The sequence below is a fragment of the Micromys minutus genome (assembly GCF_963924665.1).
Source record: "Micromys minutus genome assembly, chromosome: 2".
Classification (NCBI taxonomy): Eukaryota; Metazoa; Chordata; class Mammalia; order Rodentia; family Muridae; genus Micromys; species Micromys minutus.
The window spans coordinates 27503262-27518184 of NC_137971.1; the positions used below are offsets into that span (position 1 = coordinate 27503262).

At 38.3% G+C, this 14923-nt stretch overlaps 1 protein-coding gene across 2 annotated transcripts in view; it reads left to right on the forward strand.

Annotated features, from left to right (window-relative positions):
• The first annotated feature begins 774 nt into the window (after window positions 1-774).
• ATAD1 (ATPase family AAA domain containing 1) overlaps window positions 775-14923 on the forward strand; it is a 43308-nt gene continuing 29159 nt past the window's right edge. The window contains exons 1-4 of one of the 2 annotated variants that reach the window (XM_080911594.1): window positions 775-837; window positions 5289-5463; window positions 10325-10423; window positions 11625-11745. In XM_080911594.1, coding sequence (XP_080767720.1) covers window positions 5302-5463; window positions 10325-10423; window positions 11625-11745 — 382 coding nt within the window. In that variant the 5' untranslated portion in view covers window positions 775-837; window positions 5289-5301. Of the gene's footprint in view, window positions 838-1448; window positions 1504-5288; window positions 5464-10324; window positions 10424-11624; window positions 11746-14923 lie in introns of those variants that run through there. The other variant, XM_080911595.1, reaches the window with a different exon arrangement.

Below are 14923 nucleotides of genomic sequence, written 5' to 3' on the forward strand. Positions count from 1 at the left end.
AGGTTTTAAGAAGCCTGTATTCCTTCATAGCCCCACTGCCTTTATCTGAAGTGATGATGTTCCTTTTGTTTAGAGGCAGGGTCTACTTATCTTGTTCCTTGGTAATTCAGAAGTGGCTGGTTTTTAGATATGGTTCCTTGGAATCTTGGTGTCACGTCCATCTCTTCGCAAGAGGAAGGGGTAAAAGAAAAAAAAAAGCCATCAATATGCAAAACCTGTCACCAGATGCCCTATTTTGACCCAACTGCCAGACCTCCCTGGTCTGCCTGGTTGCTCAAGCGTTCAGCGGATTCTCAGGCACCACCTCCAGGTGTCATCAGTACAGAGATGGGGGAGGAGGGTGAGCTCACCCTAGAAACCGAAAGGCAGATGGTGAGGCCAAGCGCGTCTGCGCAGCAGCATGAGGACTTGCAGCGGGTGGTGGAAGTATATCTCGCCAGGGAAGAATTTCTTTGCCTTCCGTAAAAGGCTCCTCTGTCAGGGTTACCTACAACTTCAGACTAGCAAGGGATTTCGTGTGTCAAGCGTCATTCCCAATTCGGTTTCTGAGTCTCTCAAGCTGAACTCAGAGCCCTTTGGGGGGCACTCTGTTCATCCTATCTTCCTTTCTGAATGTATCGGCACAGCGGGTACTAAGGTGTAGGATGGGGAAAGAAGCTCGCCCTGCCCCGCGTCGCCATGCCCTCCACTGGCACGCCACGGGTTCCGCAGGGATTGCGCATGCTCCGCGCGGGGGGGGGCGGGGCTCCAGCCCCCGGAAGCGTTCTCTCCCAGGCCGCGTTTCTTTCCTGTGCGAGGCCGGGCTAAGGCTTCTGTCGTCTCCGGTCCTGCCTCTGGGTGAGTAGCGGGTTCCCGCGGGGCCGGGCCAGGTGCGTCCCCCCAACCCTCCCGGTCCCCCAGGGCCTGGCGCTCACCTGGGGAGACCAGCCCGGCAGTCACCTGCCCCCGTGTCGGTCACACATGAGCGCCGCCCCGGATCCAGCGGATTAACCTCCAAGGGCGTCCGGGGCCTCGCCTTGGCGCCAGGCCCGGCGCGAGCCCTCAGGTCTCAGCGCTGGCGGCAGTCTCCGGCCGCTCGCAAGGACGTCTCATGTAGACGGCTTGGTCACTGGAGGATTGGGGGCGCTCAGGGCGACCTCAGGACCAGGCTTGTAAGAAGGCGGCTGGAAGGAGCGGGCCGGCATGAGCCTGAGCCGGCCCTGCTCCTCCCTCTTTGTGCAGAGGCGGGGGTGTTTCTTCAGTGCTGGCCATGCTTTCACAGAAGATGCTGATGTATGTTAATAATGACCTGCCCTCTACGCGAAGCCTGGCGTGTCACAGGCTGCGTCTGTAGGGCCTTGATAGGCACAGAATTGGGACTTGAGTTGAGAGACCATTTGTATGAACACTGCAATGACTTAGGAAATACTGCAGCATAAACGTTAGTAAGTTGCACAGTGATAGCGCATCCACACTGAAACCAGAGTTTAAAATGAAAAGATTTAAAATTATATTCGTCTAAAGGTAATTCTGAAATTTCGCTGGTCTTGTGGTGTTTCTTAGTTATATACAGCAATGTGTCTATTTTGTTAAAATTAGTGTGTATGCAAAAATTGAAATACGTTTGCAGCTATTTCGCAGATATATCAGAGTTTTATGAATGGTAGATGGGTATATATTTCATCTGTGGAGACTGTATAAAATATTTCCATTCACTGTCTACAAAGCAGAATGTTTCAGTTTCATTTCAGGATTTTGAAGTCACTTAAGGATATAGATGAGCCTTTTGTTTGTATGTTTGGTTTTTGAGATAGGGTTTCTCCAGCTGTTCTGGAACTCTGAAGACCAGGCTGTTCACCTTAGACATCTGCTTACCTCTACCTCCCAGGTGCCGAGATTAAAGGCATCAGCCACCATCACCTGACAGCTTTTTGAGTTCTTTATATATTCTGAATTTTAATCTCTGTCAGGCAGTCGGCAGAGATATCTTACCATTCAGTGGGCTTTTTCGTCACTCATCACTTAGATTTTAGTTGCTACCACCACCAGCCTCTGCCTAGACATGCAGTAGTCTTAAATCTGCCCAAGTCAATGTTAATGTTGGGATAGGAAGACATATAAGCAAGAGATTTGTCTGTTTTTTTTTTTTTTTTGATGATTTTTTAAAAATTGGATATTCTCTGTATTTACATTTCAAATATGTTGGTGGTTTTTTGATAGGATTAAAGTGTTACTGTCACCAGGTATGGTGACACACAGCACTTGGGAGGCAGGGGCAGGTAGATCTCTTAGTTTGAGAACAGCCAGGTCTACAGAGTGAGTTCCAGGGCATCCAGGCCTACATGGAGAAACCTTGTCTTTATAAGCTAAAACAAGAAATTGTTACTGTCTTCATGACTTTAAGGAAATACACTTTAGGAATATCCCATAGCCCTAATTTATCATTGTAATTCAGTGACTGTCCAGTAGATGGCAACTTGAACATGCCAATTTAAACTTGTTTTTTGGAGGCAGGGATGTTTTATGTATTTAAGATTAATCTTGAACCATATATAGCCCTGGTTATCCTTGAACCTTAACCTTGGACCTTCAGTCTTCCTTACAGTCTGCTGAGTGCTGAGATTGACAGGCTAGTGCCACTGTAACCAGTTCTGACTGAAACCAAAGGAACCAAACCTTAGTGGAATGCCATGACTTTCCTGAGATTGTTAACAAAACCCTTTTCCCATCTGTTGGGTTATTATCATCTGTGTTTGCACCTTATTGGGATATAGACAATGAAAGTAAATTTTCAGGTCCTTTGAGAAGTTGATTATCAAGTGTCCTATTTTTGAAACTCATACAACAGATAATACTACAGATACTTAGCCAGACTCTGGATTGTTAGATGAGGCCATTATCATTTAGTGGCTAAACCAGTTCCTTTTTTTTTTCATTAGAAATTAATATAACGGGATTGTATTTTGTGTATTATATATTAGTCATTATATATCAAATATAACAGGTTCTTTTTTGTAGATGTTTCTTAAGTTCTTACCGAATTACTTATCATCCTAGACCAAAGTTTCTTTATCCAGAACGAGAGCTTGCAGTTAGTTGTTTAAGTGATTGTGATAGAAATGGCTCCTAGTGTCCGACAAGTCTGAACCTGACTTGTAAATAAATGCTTTACGAGTCAGACAATGATTTTGGATGGCTGAAAGAATTGGGAGGGTTTCCTTTACTTCACAACTATACATAAATGTTAGACCTATTGCAGAGACGCCAGTGAGAATTATTTTAACTTAGCAGGAATAAGAAAAGTAACTTTTAGAAGTAGAAGGAACATAGCTATTAGTCAGTGTAATACCCACTCAGCACCTACCTGAGGAGTCTAGATTCTGATTTATTTATTTCTAGGTGAGTTAATACGTATGAGTATTTTTTTCCTATCCTTCTTCCCCCAGCACATGCCAAGACTTAATGACACTGTTAGATACTGATACCTATCTCCTAAAATGTGATGTCACATCACTCATGATAAGCTTGTTTTTGTGAAAGTGTTGCCTTTGACACTGGAGCTAATTCCTGCTATAAACCCAATTGTTGCAGTTGCTTAGACATGTACCATATTTAAAAGCAGTACACCAATTCCTTTTACCCTGTTCCTCAGTTGTTTAGGGTCTCATTGTAGCCCAAGCTGTCTTACAAGCTCACTGTGTACTCCATATAGGCCTCTAATGTCTGTCTCAACTTTGCAGGCACAGGGACTACATTTGTGAGCCCTGTGTCTAGATCCTCTCCTTTTCATGTCACATGTAATCAGTTCCATACCCTCCCTTGTTTTTCCTTCTTAGACCATGGGTTCTCACCCTTCCCAGTGCTGCTACCTTTTAATACAGTTCCTCATGTTGTGGTGACCCCCAACCATAAAATTATTTTGTTGCTATTTCATAACTGTAAGTTTGCTAAGAGAACATGCAACATTTGTTTTTCTGATCCTGCTTATTTAGTTACCATAATGATCTCCAATTTACATTAATTTTCCTGAAAATTATAACTTTTTTTCTTATAACGCACCAAAATCCCATTGTGTATCACATTTTCTCCAAATATTTATCTGTTGATGGACATCTCTATCTTGGCTATTAGGAATAGTGTAGCAAAAAGCATGGTTGTATAAGTATCTCTCTGGGATACTTTTTTTTACATTTCTTTGGGTATGTAATTCATCTCCATGGTGATTTCTGTAGTGGCTGTGGTAGCTCTCATACCTGCTAGTGTTGTATAATATGATTCCTGCTTCCTCATATCCTCACTGGCATTTATTTATTTTATTGATGTTAACTAGTCTGACTGGGGTAAGATGGAATATCAAGACAGTTTTAATTTGCATTTCTTTGCTGGCTAAAAATGTTTATTGTCCATACGTACTCTCTTGAGAATTGTCTATCCAACTCACTAGACTTTATCATTTAGTGATTGTGTAGCGATGTGTGTGTGCTTTAACTTTTTAAATGCATTATAGATTATAGTTATTAACCACTTGTCAGATGTATAGTTTGTAGGGGTTTCGTTGTAGTGTTTTTTTGTTTTTCTTTTTTCTTTTTTTTTTTTTTTTTTTTTTTTGTTGTTGTTGTTTTTGGCAAATACCTTAACCCCAATCTTTCCCTTCTTCACCCCATTTGACAGAACCTAGAATCTTAAACTTGATAGGCTAAATCCCCAATCCTTCAATACTGTAATTTTCTTGATTTAAATTTATTGAAAGTTCTCTTGTTTTATATTTACTTTGTTGTTGGAAGCAAGGGGTAATTCAGAAAGTTTAATGCCACTTACCATTTAAGAAAGTGCATATTTAAATTTTAACAGGTTTCGTATGGGAGGCAAGTGAGTCTGTCTGTACTTAGATTTTCACTGTCAGTTTGACTTAGTATTGTTAAACATAACAGAAGACATTTTTACTCCAGTATTCGTAAATGATTTTTTTAGCCTTTTTTCCCCCTGCAGTTGGATTAACATTAAAATCATTGTTTTAATGTTTAAAAGCTAAGAGTACTATAATATCTGTAACTTACTTTTTAATAAGTGTTTATTTTATGACTAAGTGTATCTTACCTACCTCAGTTTCTAAGGAAGACTTTTAATGTGCTTGTTTACTTAACATAAGGTTTTCCTTCAAATGAGACACTTCTTAAACAATAGGCAATGTTTTATTTTGACCAGAGTTAGTCTCTTTTACTTAGGTATGCCTTCTTTCTCTCCCAATTTTAACAAATATGGCTATTTCTTAGTGACGTTTGTGTGTGTGTGTGTGTGTTTTTTTTAAGGTTAACAATCAAGATGGTACATGCTGAAGCCTTTTCTCGTCCATTGAGTCGGAACGAAGTTGTCGGTCTAATTTTCCGTTTAACGATATTTGGTGCAGTAACATACTTCACTATCAAATGGATGGTAGATGCAATTGACCCCACCAGGAAGCAGAAAGTGGAAGCTCAGAAACAGGTATGAGGACAGCAGGTGTGAAGGTCATGCTTCCCGTGCCAGCAGAGACGGTTTACCCAAGCTAAGATTATAAACGTAAAACTTGTGTGACAGCTCTTTGCTTCATCTTTTCAGTATCAATCCTTAAAATCTTTTTTTTACTCTGTGAGTGGACATCAGAAGGGTCGTTGTTTTGGTTTTGTCTGCATTGCATTTGTTTGATTCTGACACAAGAATCAAAGACTTTGTTCACACTTTGTAGACCAGGCTAGCCTTGAACTCACAGGTTCACCTGCCATGCCCAGTATTGGTTTTTAAAAGACACTTCTTATGTTCCTGTGTGTAACAATGTAACTCCTCACTTCCCACACACCCTCAAACCGTGGGAGAATCAGTTTAGCTCTCAGGTCAGAATTTGATAAGTTTTCATTTTAACTTTTTTTTTTCCTGGTAACAGTTTCTGTGTGTATGTGTGTGTTCATTGTTTGTTTTTAAAGACTTTTAAAGACTTTATTTTTTTTAAAAGTTTAATACATATATATACATACATATATATACATACATACATACACACACACACACACACACACACACACACACACACACACACACACACACATACATATAGTAGCTGCCTTCAGATACACCAGAAGAGGGCATCAGATCACATTATAGATGGTTGTGAGCCACTATGTGGTTTCTGGGAATTGAACTCAGGACCTCTGGAAGAGCAGCCAGTGCTCTTAACTACTGAGCCATCTCTCCAGCCCCTATTTTGTTTTGAGGGGCAGGACTTTGTGTAGCTATGATTATTCTGGAACTCATTCAGTAGGCCAGACTGACCTGGAATTTGGGTTGGCCTACCTCTGCCTCCTGAATGCTGGGGTTGAAGGTATTTTCTTTCTTCCTTTCTTTCCTTCTTTCTTTTTTTAACATTAGCTGGCAGCTCAGAATTACGTAGTATAATCATAAGAGAAATATGTATACTAGTCATAAAAGAAAAAAGATGATGTTAAAGTGTCTAATTTAGACTCCTTGTTAATTATTTAATATGTTCCTTTTGCTGTTTGTTTTACATCCACTAAAATTGGATCACTGAGCTATGTGGCCTCAGTGGAAGCACCCGAGGATGTCTGTGTTTCTGACCTGGTTAATAGTTCATCTGCACTTTTACTCTTAATCTCATGTATTGTCTGGGTCTGTCTGAGGAGCCTGAGAGAACAAGTGTTACCTCGTGGTAGCCCCTTTCCTGCTTTCCTTCCCTTGTACTCTCCCACTCAGGCAAAAAAACCACAGTATTTTAAGGCCTACTTAATTTAAAACAACAGAACTGTACAGAGAAGGAAAGAAGGAAACCAAGAAAGGGCAATGAAATGATAGAAAGGACAAAAACCAGCATGGAACTGTCAGCATAGGTCTTTTTCCCTCTTTATTTGACCCGCCTTCCCCTGTGGTTCTTATTATCATTTTCTGTCCAGAGACACCCGGCACGTGGCTAGGCCCACCCTCTAAAGTGATGAGAAAGTATGATTGTTCTTGAGGTTAAAAGATAAAACCTTGGGCTGAAGAGATGGCTCAGCCGTTAAGAGCACTGACTGCTCTTTCAGAGGTCATGAGTTCAAATCCCAGCAACCACATGGTGGCTCACAACTATCTGTAATGAGATCAGATGCCCTCTTCTGGCATGTCTGGAGACAGCTACAGTTTACTTATATATAATAAACAAATAAATCTCTAAAATAAATAAATAAATAAAACCTTATGTAAGTTGGTTTTTGCCCAGGTGTTCTTGTTTTTCCATTAAAGCAGCCTGGAGTTAGAAGCAGATGTTAAGACCAGACAGTTGGATATTTTGTCCATGAGACATGTTATTTTGAAAATACTTATAAAGTACTTTTTAGTGCTGTATTTATATGTAAATTATGTCCTAAATGAGAAATGTTAGTTCTTCAGGACTGGGCCTTTTACATTAGGGGAACCAGGGTTTAAACTCCAGTAATTGGACATCTTAGTTATATAACCTTGGCAGCTAATAACAGTGGTGACTTCTCAGGCTTAGAGAGGATATCTGTTTCCCCAGAACTGGATGTACAGTTGCTTGTGAGCCACCATTTGGGTGCTGGAGGTCAGACCTGGGTCATCTGAAAGAGAATCCCTGCTCTTTATGACTAAGCCATGACTTTAACTCTTCTTTTTATCTTTTCTGGTACTGTTTCAATACAACCTGAAGCTATAAATGAAACTGTTACTGTAGGAAAAAGACATGGTGAATGATTTTATATTTTCTGTTTCTATAAACTTTAAAAAAGTTATTATGTATGTGAACACACACACACACACACACACACACACACACAAATACACACACCCTGCAGTAATGATGTAGTGGAGATCAGAGAACAACCTGGGCTGTCCTCTCCCTCCATCATGTGATCAAGCTCAGGTCTTCAGGCTTTAGGCTTCACAGCATGCTCAGTTACCTGCTGAGCCAGCTCACTGGCTCTCAGTATATTTTATGTATTGTTTAGGAAATTCCATATATTGATAAATGCTATTATTTAAAATAAGAGACAGTTGTGAAATACAATAATATTTTCAGGGATTTTCAGTTTCAGTATTCTGCATTTTAGGCCTCATACTTCTTTGAGATGTGTGTCTTGTAGAACGGATGTTGATAGTAGCATGCTATCTTCACCTTGCAAGTGTGACAGCGAAGTATTTTTTGACATTGCCAGATGTCTCCCAGGAGGTAAAATGTCTCTTGTTGAAATCCAATGGTTTCGAGCCTTGCCTGTACAAGGCACACGGGAGAAAATTATTGTCTTAACCAGTGCTAAAATAGATACCTTAAGGCTGGAGAGATGGCTCAGTGGTTAAGAGCACTGAGTGCTCTTCCAGAGGTCCTGAGTTCAATTCCCATCAACCACATGGTGGCTCACAACCATCTGTAATGAGATCTGATGCCCTCTTCTGGTGTGTCTGAGGACAGCAACAGTGTACTTATATATAATAAATAAATCTTAAGAAAAAAAGTAAATTGGCTTATTGTGTGACTGCCTAGTGTTGTTCAGGAAATAACATGTTTCTCCGTACCAGCCCTGTCTGTCTATAAACACAGGCTCTATGAAAGGAATTCCTCGTAGCCATGTCCCTGAGAAACTACAATTATTATCTTAAATAATTAAAAGCATTTTAGGAAATAAAAGTGAATAAATTAGAAACCTTTTTCAAAACATGGTTTAACGGAACACCTTAGTTCTAAAATGTTCACTTAATTGAAATTTAAGTCTGTAGGTGTAGAGTTGATGTAGAGTTGAAGACCAGTGATCAAAAACTCCACGTTACATGGAGAAATGAAGATAAAGTGTATTCTGATCAGAGTATAAGCTACAGAGTCAGTGGCTTAAATTCAGCACCTATTCCTTCCAGCTAGCTTTTCACCTAAAACAAATTGTTATTACTAATATTTTTACATTTAATGTATATGTGTGCGTGCGTACCTGCTCACCACTGCCATGGTACACGTGTGGAGGGCAAGGAACAACTTGGAGGAATCATACCATATGAGTTCCATGTGAGCTTAGGTTGCCAGGCCAGGTGGCAAGAGCACTTGCTTGCTGAGCTATCTTACAGGCCCATGATAAAATAAAATCATGCTGAACTTCGGCCTGTTCATTATAAGAGAAAAAAATCATACCTACTTCCTGAAATCTGAGTTCATTCATTGACTTTATTTTTGCTTGTTTGCAAGATCAGGATATGTCCATCATTATTTCCATTTTAACTGAAAACTGGGTTGCACTGCTCAGGCTTATAGATCCTAGGCTGTTTTGCCTTACTTCAAGAACATACATGTATGTTATTTCAAGTTATTTTTGTTATCATCAGTTACCTGGATCATTGTTGTTAAAAGAGCAGCACTTCAAGATTTGGAAGTATGTGTGCATGAACACATGTGGATACCTTGATAATTGGAAGGAAGTTGGAATCTGTTTTAATTTTTTTATTAAGGAAACAAACTCCATTGTCCAATGTTTTCAATTCTTAACTTAAAGGGCTTTTATCTTGACATCTTACCTATAACTATCATCAGTAATCCTACTAGGAAAAAAAAGAAACTACTCCCCAGGTCTTTTGGGAGCCAAGGGAGCTTACTGATCTTTTCAGTCATGTGCCCCCTTTCTTTCTCCTCTCTCTCCTCTCCTCTCCTTTCCCTTCCCTGCCTCTCTGTCCTCCCCACCCCACGCATTTTGAGACTGGTCTCATGTAGCCCAAGATGAACTTGCTCAGTGGCAGAGGATGACCTTACCGCTTCTGCTTTTATGTGGGAGTGCATGCCCACCTTTTACTCAACTTCTGCCTTCATCATAGGATTACATGCCTACTGTCTCCACTGAGGGATTGATTACTTGTCCACTTCAATCTTCAGTCTCCCAAGTGCTGAGATTCTTCTTGTGCCCTCATGCCCACCCAACTTTCATTTCTCAAAAGCTGGTTAAGGGGGCTGGAGAGATTGCTCAGTGGTTAAGAGCACTGACTACTCTTCCAGAGGTCCTGAGTTCAAATCCCAGCAACCACATGGTGGCTCACAACCATCTGTAATGGGATCTGATGTCCTCTTCTGTTGTGTCTGAAGACGGCTACAGAGTATTCATATACATAAAATAAATAAATCTTTAAAAAAAGAAGTGAAAGCATCTTCACTTTAAAAAAAAAAGCTGGTTAAATTTTACTGATTTCGGTAGAGTGAATCCTCAACTTTCTTTTTTTTTTTTAGAACCCAAAATTCACAAGAAGCCTAGAGTATCCCTAGAAGAGTCTTACATCTTGCTGTTTAGACTTCTTTATCTGTTTTGAAATGTGAGTCTTTTCTTCTTTCTAGGCGGAAAAACTGATGAAGCAAATTGGTGTGAAAAATGTGAAGCTTTCAGAATATGAAATGAGTATTGCTGCTCATCTAGTAGACCCTCTTAATATGCATGTACGTATCTTTAATCTTACCTTTTTTAACCTTTACCTTTTGGGGGACGGGAGCTGTCTGGCAGTCTGTGTCAAAAGATCTGGAAGACCATGACTAATGTCAGCGGGTCTTTAGGAGGAGTCAGGTAGGGACCCAGGGACTCAGCACAGTTGTAGGCACAGATTAACCAGTAGTTGTAAAGTAAGGAGCAAGGTTTGCACAGTAAAAGTTGGTATATGTGAGAATTCACTCGTCTTGAGGCAACCAGACCTTGTGATACCAAATTTAGCATTAAATCTCAACATATATACCTACATCTGTATCTATTTATAGCTAAGATGCTTAATATGTTTTGACATTTTGTTTGCTTATTTTTTGAATGTATGTGTATGATGTGAGTTCATGTGTATATATGTCTTTGCATGTTTATGTAAACATGAATGTCAGGGTATATATACACGTACGGGCATAGTAGAGGTCAGAGGTTCATATTAGGTGGCTTTAATTACTCTTTCTACTTTATTGAGACAAGGGTCTTTTGCTAGACCCAAAGAATGTGGGTCTGACTAAGTCTGGCTATCTATTTTTTCCCCAAGAGCCTCTGCCTCCTAAATACTGGGATTATAGGTGGTTGCTATGCCAATCTGCCTTCATATGGATTATAGGCATCTGAACTCCTCTTTTCATGCTTACATGGCAAGTTCCCAGCTCAATAGTTGTACTTTTCATGAATAAAGATTGCAAGTGCAATTTCATGGGTATACATCTTATGTCTAACTAATGTCTGTTGTGTTTCACAGTGACTATAATTACATTCCTTGTAAATTTTTCCCTAGTAGCCAGTGCTAAATTATTTGTGTAAGTTTGTTCTCAAGTCTTTCTTTCTCATGTGTGGAATGAGTTGACCTTATTCAATTACAGATTTTGTGTGCGTTGTGCTTCTTGTTCTTCTGTTGCTAGAATTGAACCCAGAAAAGGCCTTAGATGCTAGGCAGGCTTCTCCTACTAAGTCTTTAGTAGTAAGGCTTTGTAATAAGAAATTGTTAAATTGTTTTTTTAGTCTCATAGACATTATTAGTTTAGTTATTCCCATGAAAATTTATTACTTATGATCTATAGCTTTAACCTTTTATTCACATATAATTCTTAGATTATAAAATGATTTGCCATTGGGGTGTCTATATGTATAAGTTGTGAAATTCATGTTGACTTTTTTTGCCAGGTTACTTGGAGTGATATAGCAGGTTTAGATGATGTCATTACAGATCTGAAAGACACAGTCATCTTACCTATCAAAAAGAAGCATTTGTTTGAGAATTCCAGACTTCTGCAGCCTCCAAAAGGTATGTTTAGTATATGTATTTGCCAAAGCATTAAGAGGATAAAAAAACATTGAACTTTTTGCCTTTAGGAACTTCTTCATGAAATCAGATTCTTAGTAGAATGCCAAGGTTCAATGAATTGTTTTATGAAGATTTTTTTTTTCTGAGCCATAAAGAAATTTAAGATATTTATTCATTCTTCCACTTGTGAAATTTTGGTGAATTCCACGGGGTACAATAATCCCTTTATCTGAAATGCTTACAAGTAAGTTGAAATGTGGACAATTAGGTCTCAAAATACTTTTTTAAGAAGATCAAATTTTCTTTTGGTTTTACTTTCAAGGAAAGCCAACATTTTGTTGATTCACAACTGATTTTATTTTTCCTCTTAATAGCTTAATTTTAGATGTTAATGACTTATAACATTTGAAAGAATAAGCTGAAAATATTGAATTGGACACTAAATACTAAGTTTCACTTTGGACGCTGCATCAATTAACAAGTTGAGTGTGCTTTTGACTACTTCTTTAAGCTCTTCTATTTTTATCTATGAAAACCTTAATTATGGCAAACTTTAATTAATTAAAGGCAATTCAAATAATGTAACAAGAAAACTCTCAGAAAGAAAAGTTAAATTGGGTGTGGTAACTCAATACCTGTTATTCCACCAGTTGAGAGGCTGAGATAGGAGGATTATGCAGTCAAAGCTAGGCTGGCCTACAGAGCTAGATACAGTCATAGAAAAATAAAACAGAAATTTAAGTTAGCCACATACGGCAGTATATTTTCAGTGCTGATGATTGTCTCAGCTTTTAATTTGCCTATGCATGTGTCATTCCTCAGTTACTTGTTACACTTAACTATATAAAGACCTCCAAAAAGCACACATCTTAGATGATACTATATGAGTGTAGCTAGATGAGGTAGTACATGTCTATAATTCCAGTATCAGAGTGAAAATGGCACAAAGATTAATTTTAAAAGGGGTGTGAAGTTTTAAGATTTTATAAAATGAAACATTTTAGTTTGTTATAGCTGTTATGAAAGTAACAAATACCCCAGAAACAACTCACAGACTGTGTGAAGTTCAAGAAGAAAAAAAAATTATACAAAGCCTCCATGTAATGTATACCATACTATTTTCCTTTGAGACCAACAACATATATTTGACATTTTACAATTTTAGAAACATATTCATAATCATGTTTCCATGAACAAACACCACCTATGCTGAGTGGCATAGTTTAAGTATAATTTCTGTTATTCACACAGTTGACACCTTCAATTTTTGTGGTTCTATTTATGGCCACTATTGACTAGAAATTTGTGCTTAATACTTTTCATTTATTTTGATGTTTGTAAATGCAAAACAGGTTTTTCCAGGTCAATTTACGCTTTATTTTTATTGTTTCTGGGAAATGCAGTGTTTGCTGAAATAAATACTTTCTCTCCATGTTTAAAAAAAAAAAAAAGAAAAGAAAAAGAAAACATATTTTTCAACGTTATTAAAAAAAATCATTATGTTTAATCTTTATACACCAAAAAAAAAAAAAGAAAGTAACAAATTAGTACAAGAAACTTGAGACGTTTGTTCATATATTAGCTTCCAGAACTATTGATTTATTACCCGATATCCATATTAACACCCATGAAGACCACTTAAACAGAGCAATACAGAAAGGTGCTGCTTTGCTAGGTTCACTGCTAATGTGTGTTGGTGAAAATAAGACATGTACTGGAGATCATCCAAAGATAGCACTCATGCTGTACTGTGAGACTCAGCAGCTCTGGTTTGCCATTGACATCTCTCACGCTCATTAAATCTGTTGGAGCTCATTCTGTCAGAAGATTATAACACTTACAAGCTTATATTGCACATTTAATCCTTAGACACTAGTAACTACATAATTAAGAATACTATGTGTAATCTGAGGAGGAATGATTAGAAAATCCTAATCTGCTAAACGTCAACATAGCTACACCACAAGGGTAAAATAATCAAAGTAATAAATGAATTCTTTGAAGCAAATCAGATTCTTAAAGTACTGTGTATTTGTGGAGTGACAGTGTACTTGAGAGTGTAAACTCTTGGGCCTTTTGTATCAGCACTTTGTTCTAAAAACTCTGAGACATAATAGATATGCAGGTGTGCATTCCACATTGAGATGCGATTCTTTTGGTATTTTCAGCTTTAAATGAAATGACAATACATTACTATTCTTTACTGTTGTACGTGACTACCCTACAAAACAAGTCAGTAGACATTTTAAACACCTAAATGGCTTAGTTAAAAATTGCAGAGAAGAGGCAGGCATGGTGGCTGGTGCCTGTGGTCTCAGCACTGTGGAGGCTGAGGCAGGAGGAGAGAGAACGTGAGACCAGCTTAAGCTACAGAGCATGGGCAACCTTTTAATAAAAGAAAAGGTTGCTTGAAAATATTAACAATTACTGGTAACAACACAGCCTACAAATTAAATTTTTTTTCTAAAGATTTATTTACTTTATGTGAGTACACTGAAGCTGTCTTCAGACACACCAGAAGAGGGCATCGGAGCCCACCATAGATGGTTGTGAGATGGTTGCTGGGAATGGAACTCAGGATCTCTGGAAGAGCAGTCGGTGTTCTTAACCACTGAGCCATCTCTCCAGCCCCTACAAATTCAAATTTTAAAATCAGCATTTTAGACAGCTTAGTTTAAAATGATTAAACTTGGATTGATGGGTATTGATGATTGATGGATACTTTAGTCTTAAAAAATTTAAGAACAGTGAGAAAATATGCAGACACTTTAAGGAAAAGTTTGATAACAAAATTGTGTTAACATTGTGAAAATAGCTTCAAAATTTTCACTTAAAGATATTTAAAGTATTTTTGAAGAGAAAATGTATCACAGATGTTTTTATCTTGTTTTGATTTTATTTTTTGATTTTTTTTTTCCAGACAAAATGAATTGTCATGGAACTAGCTCTGCAGCCGTGCCTGGCCTTGAACTCAGAGATCCATCTGCCTCTGTTTCCTGTTCATTGGGATTAGATACATGAGCCACCACCACCCACTTTGTTTTAAAGTTAATTTTTGTTATGTTTTGAGACAATATTGGATAATTCCCAAAAGCTTTCAGTTTATTTCATTATGGATCACCTATATATGTTGTCATTTCTAAAGTATTGTATGAAAAAAGCTGAGATTTAATTTAAG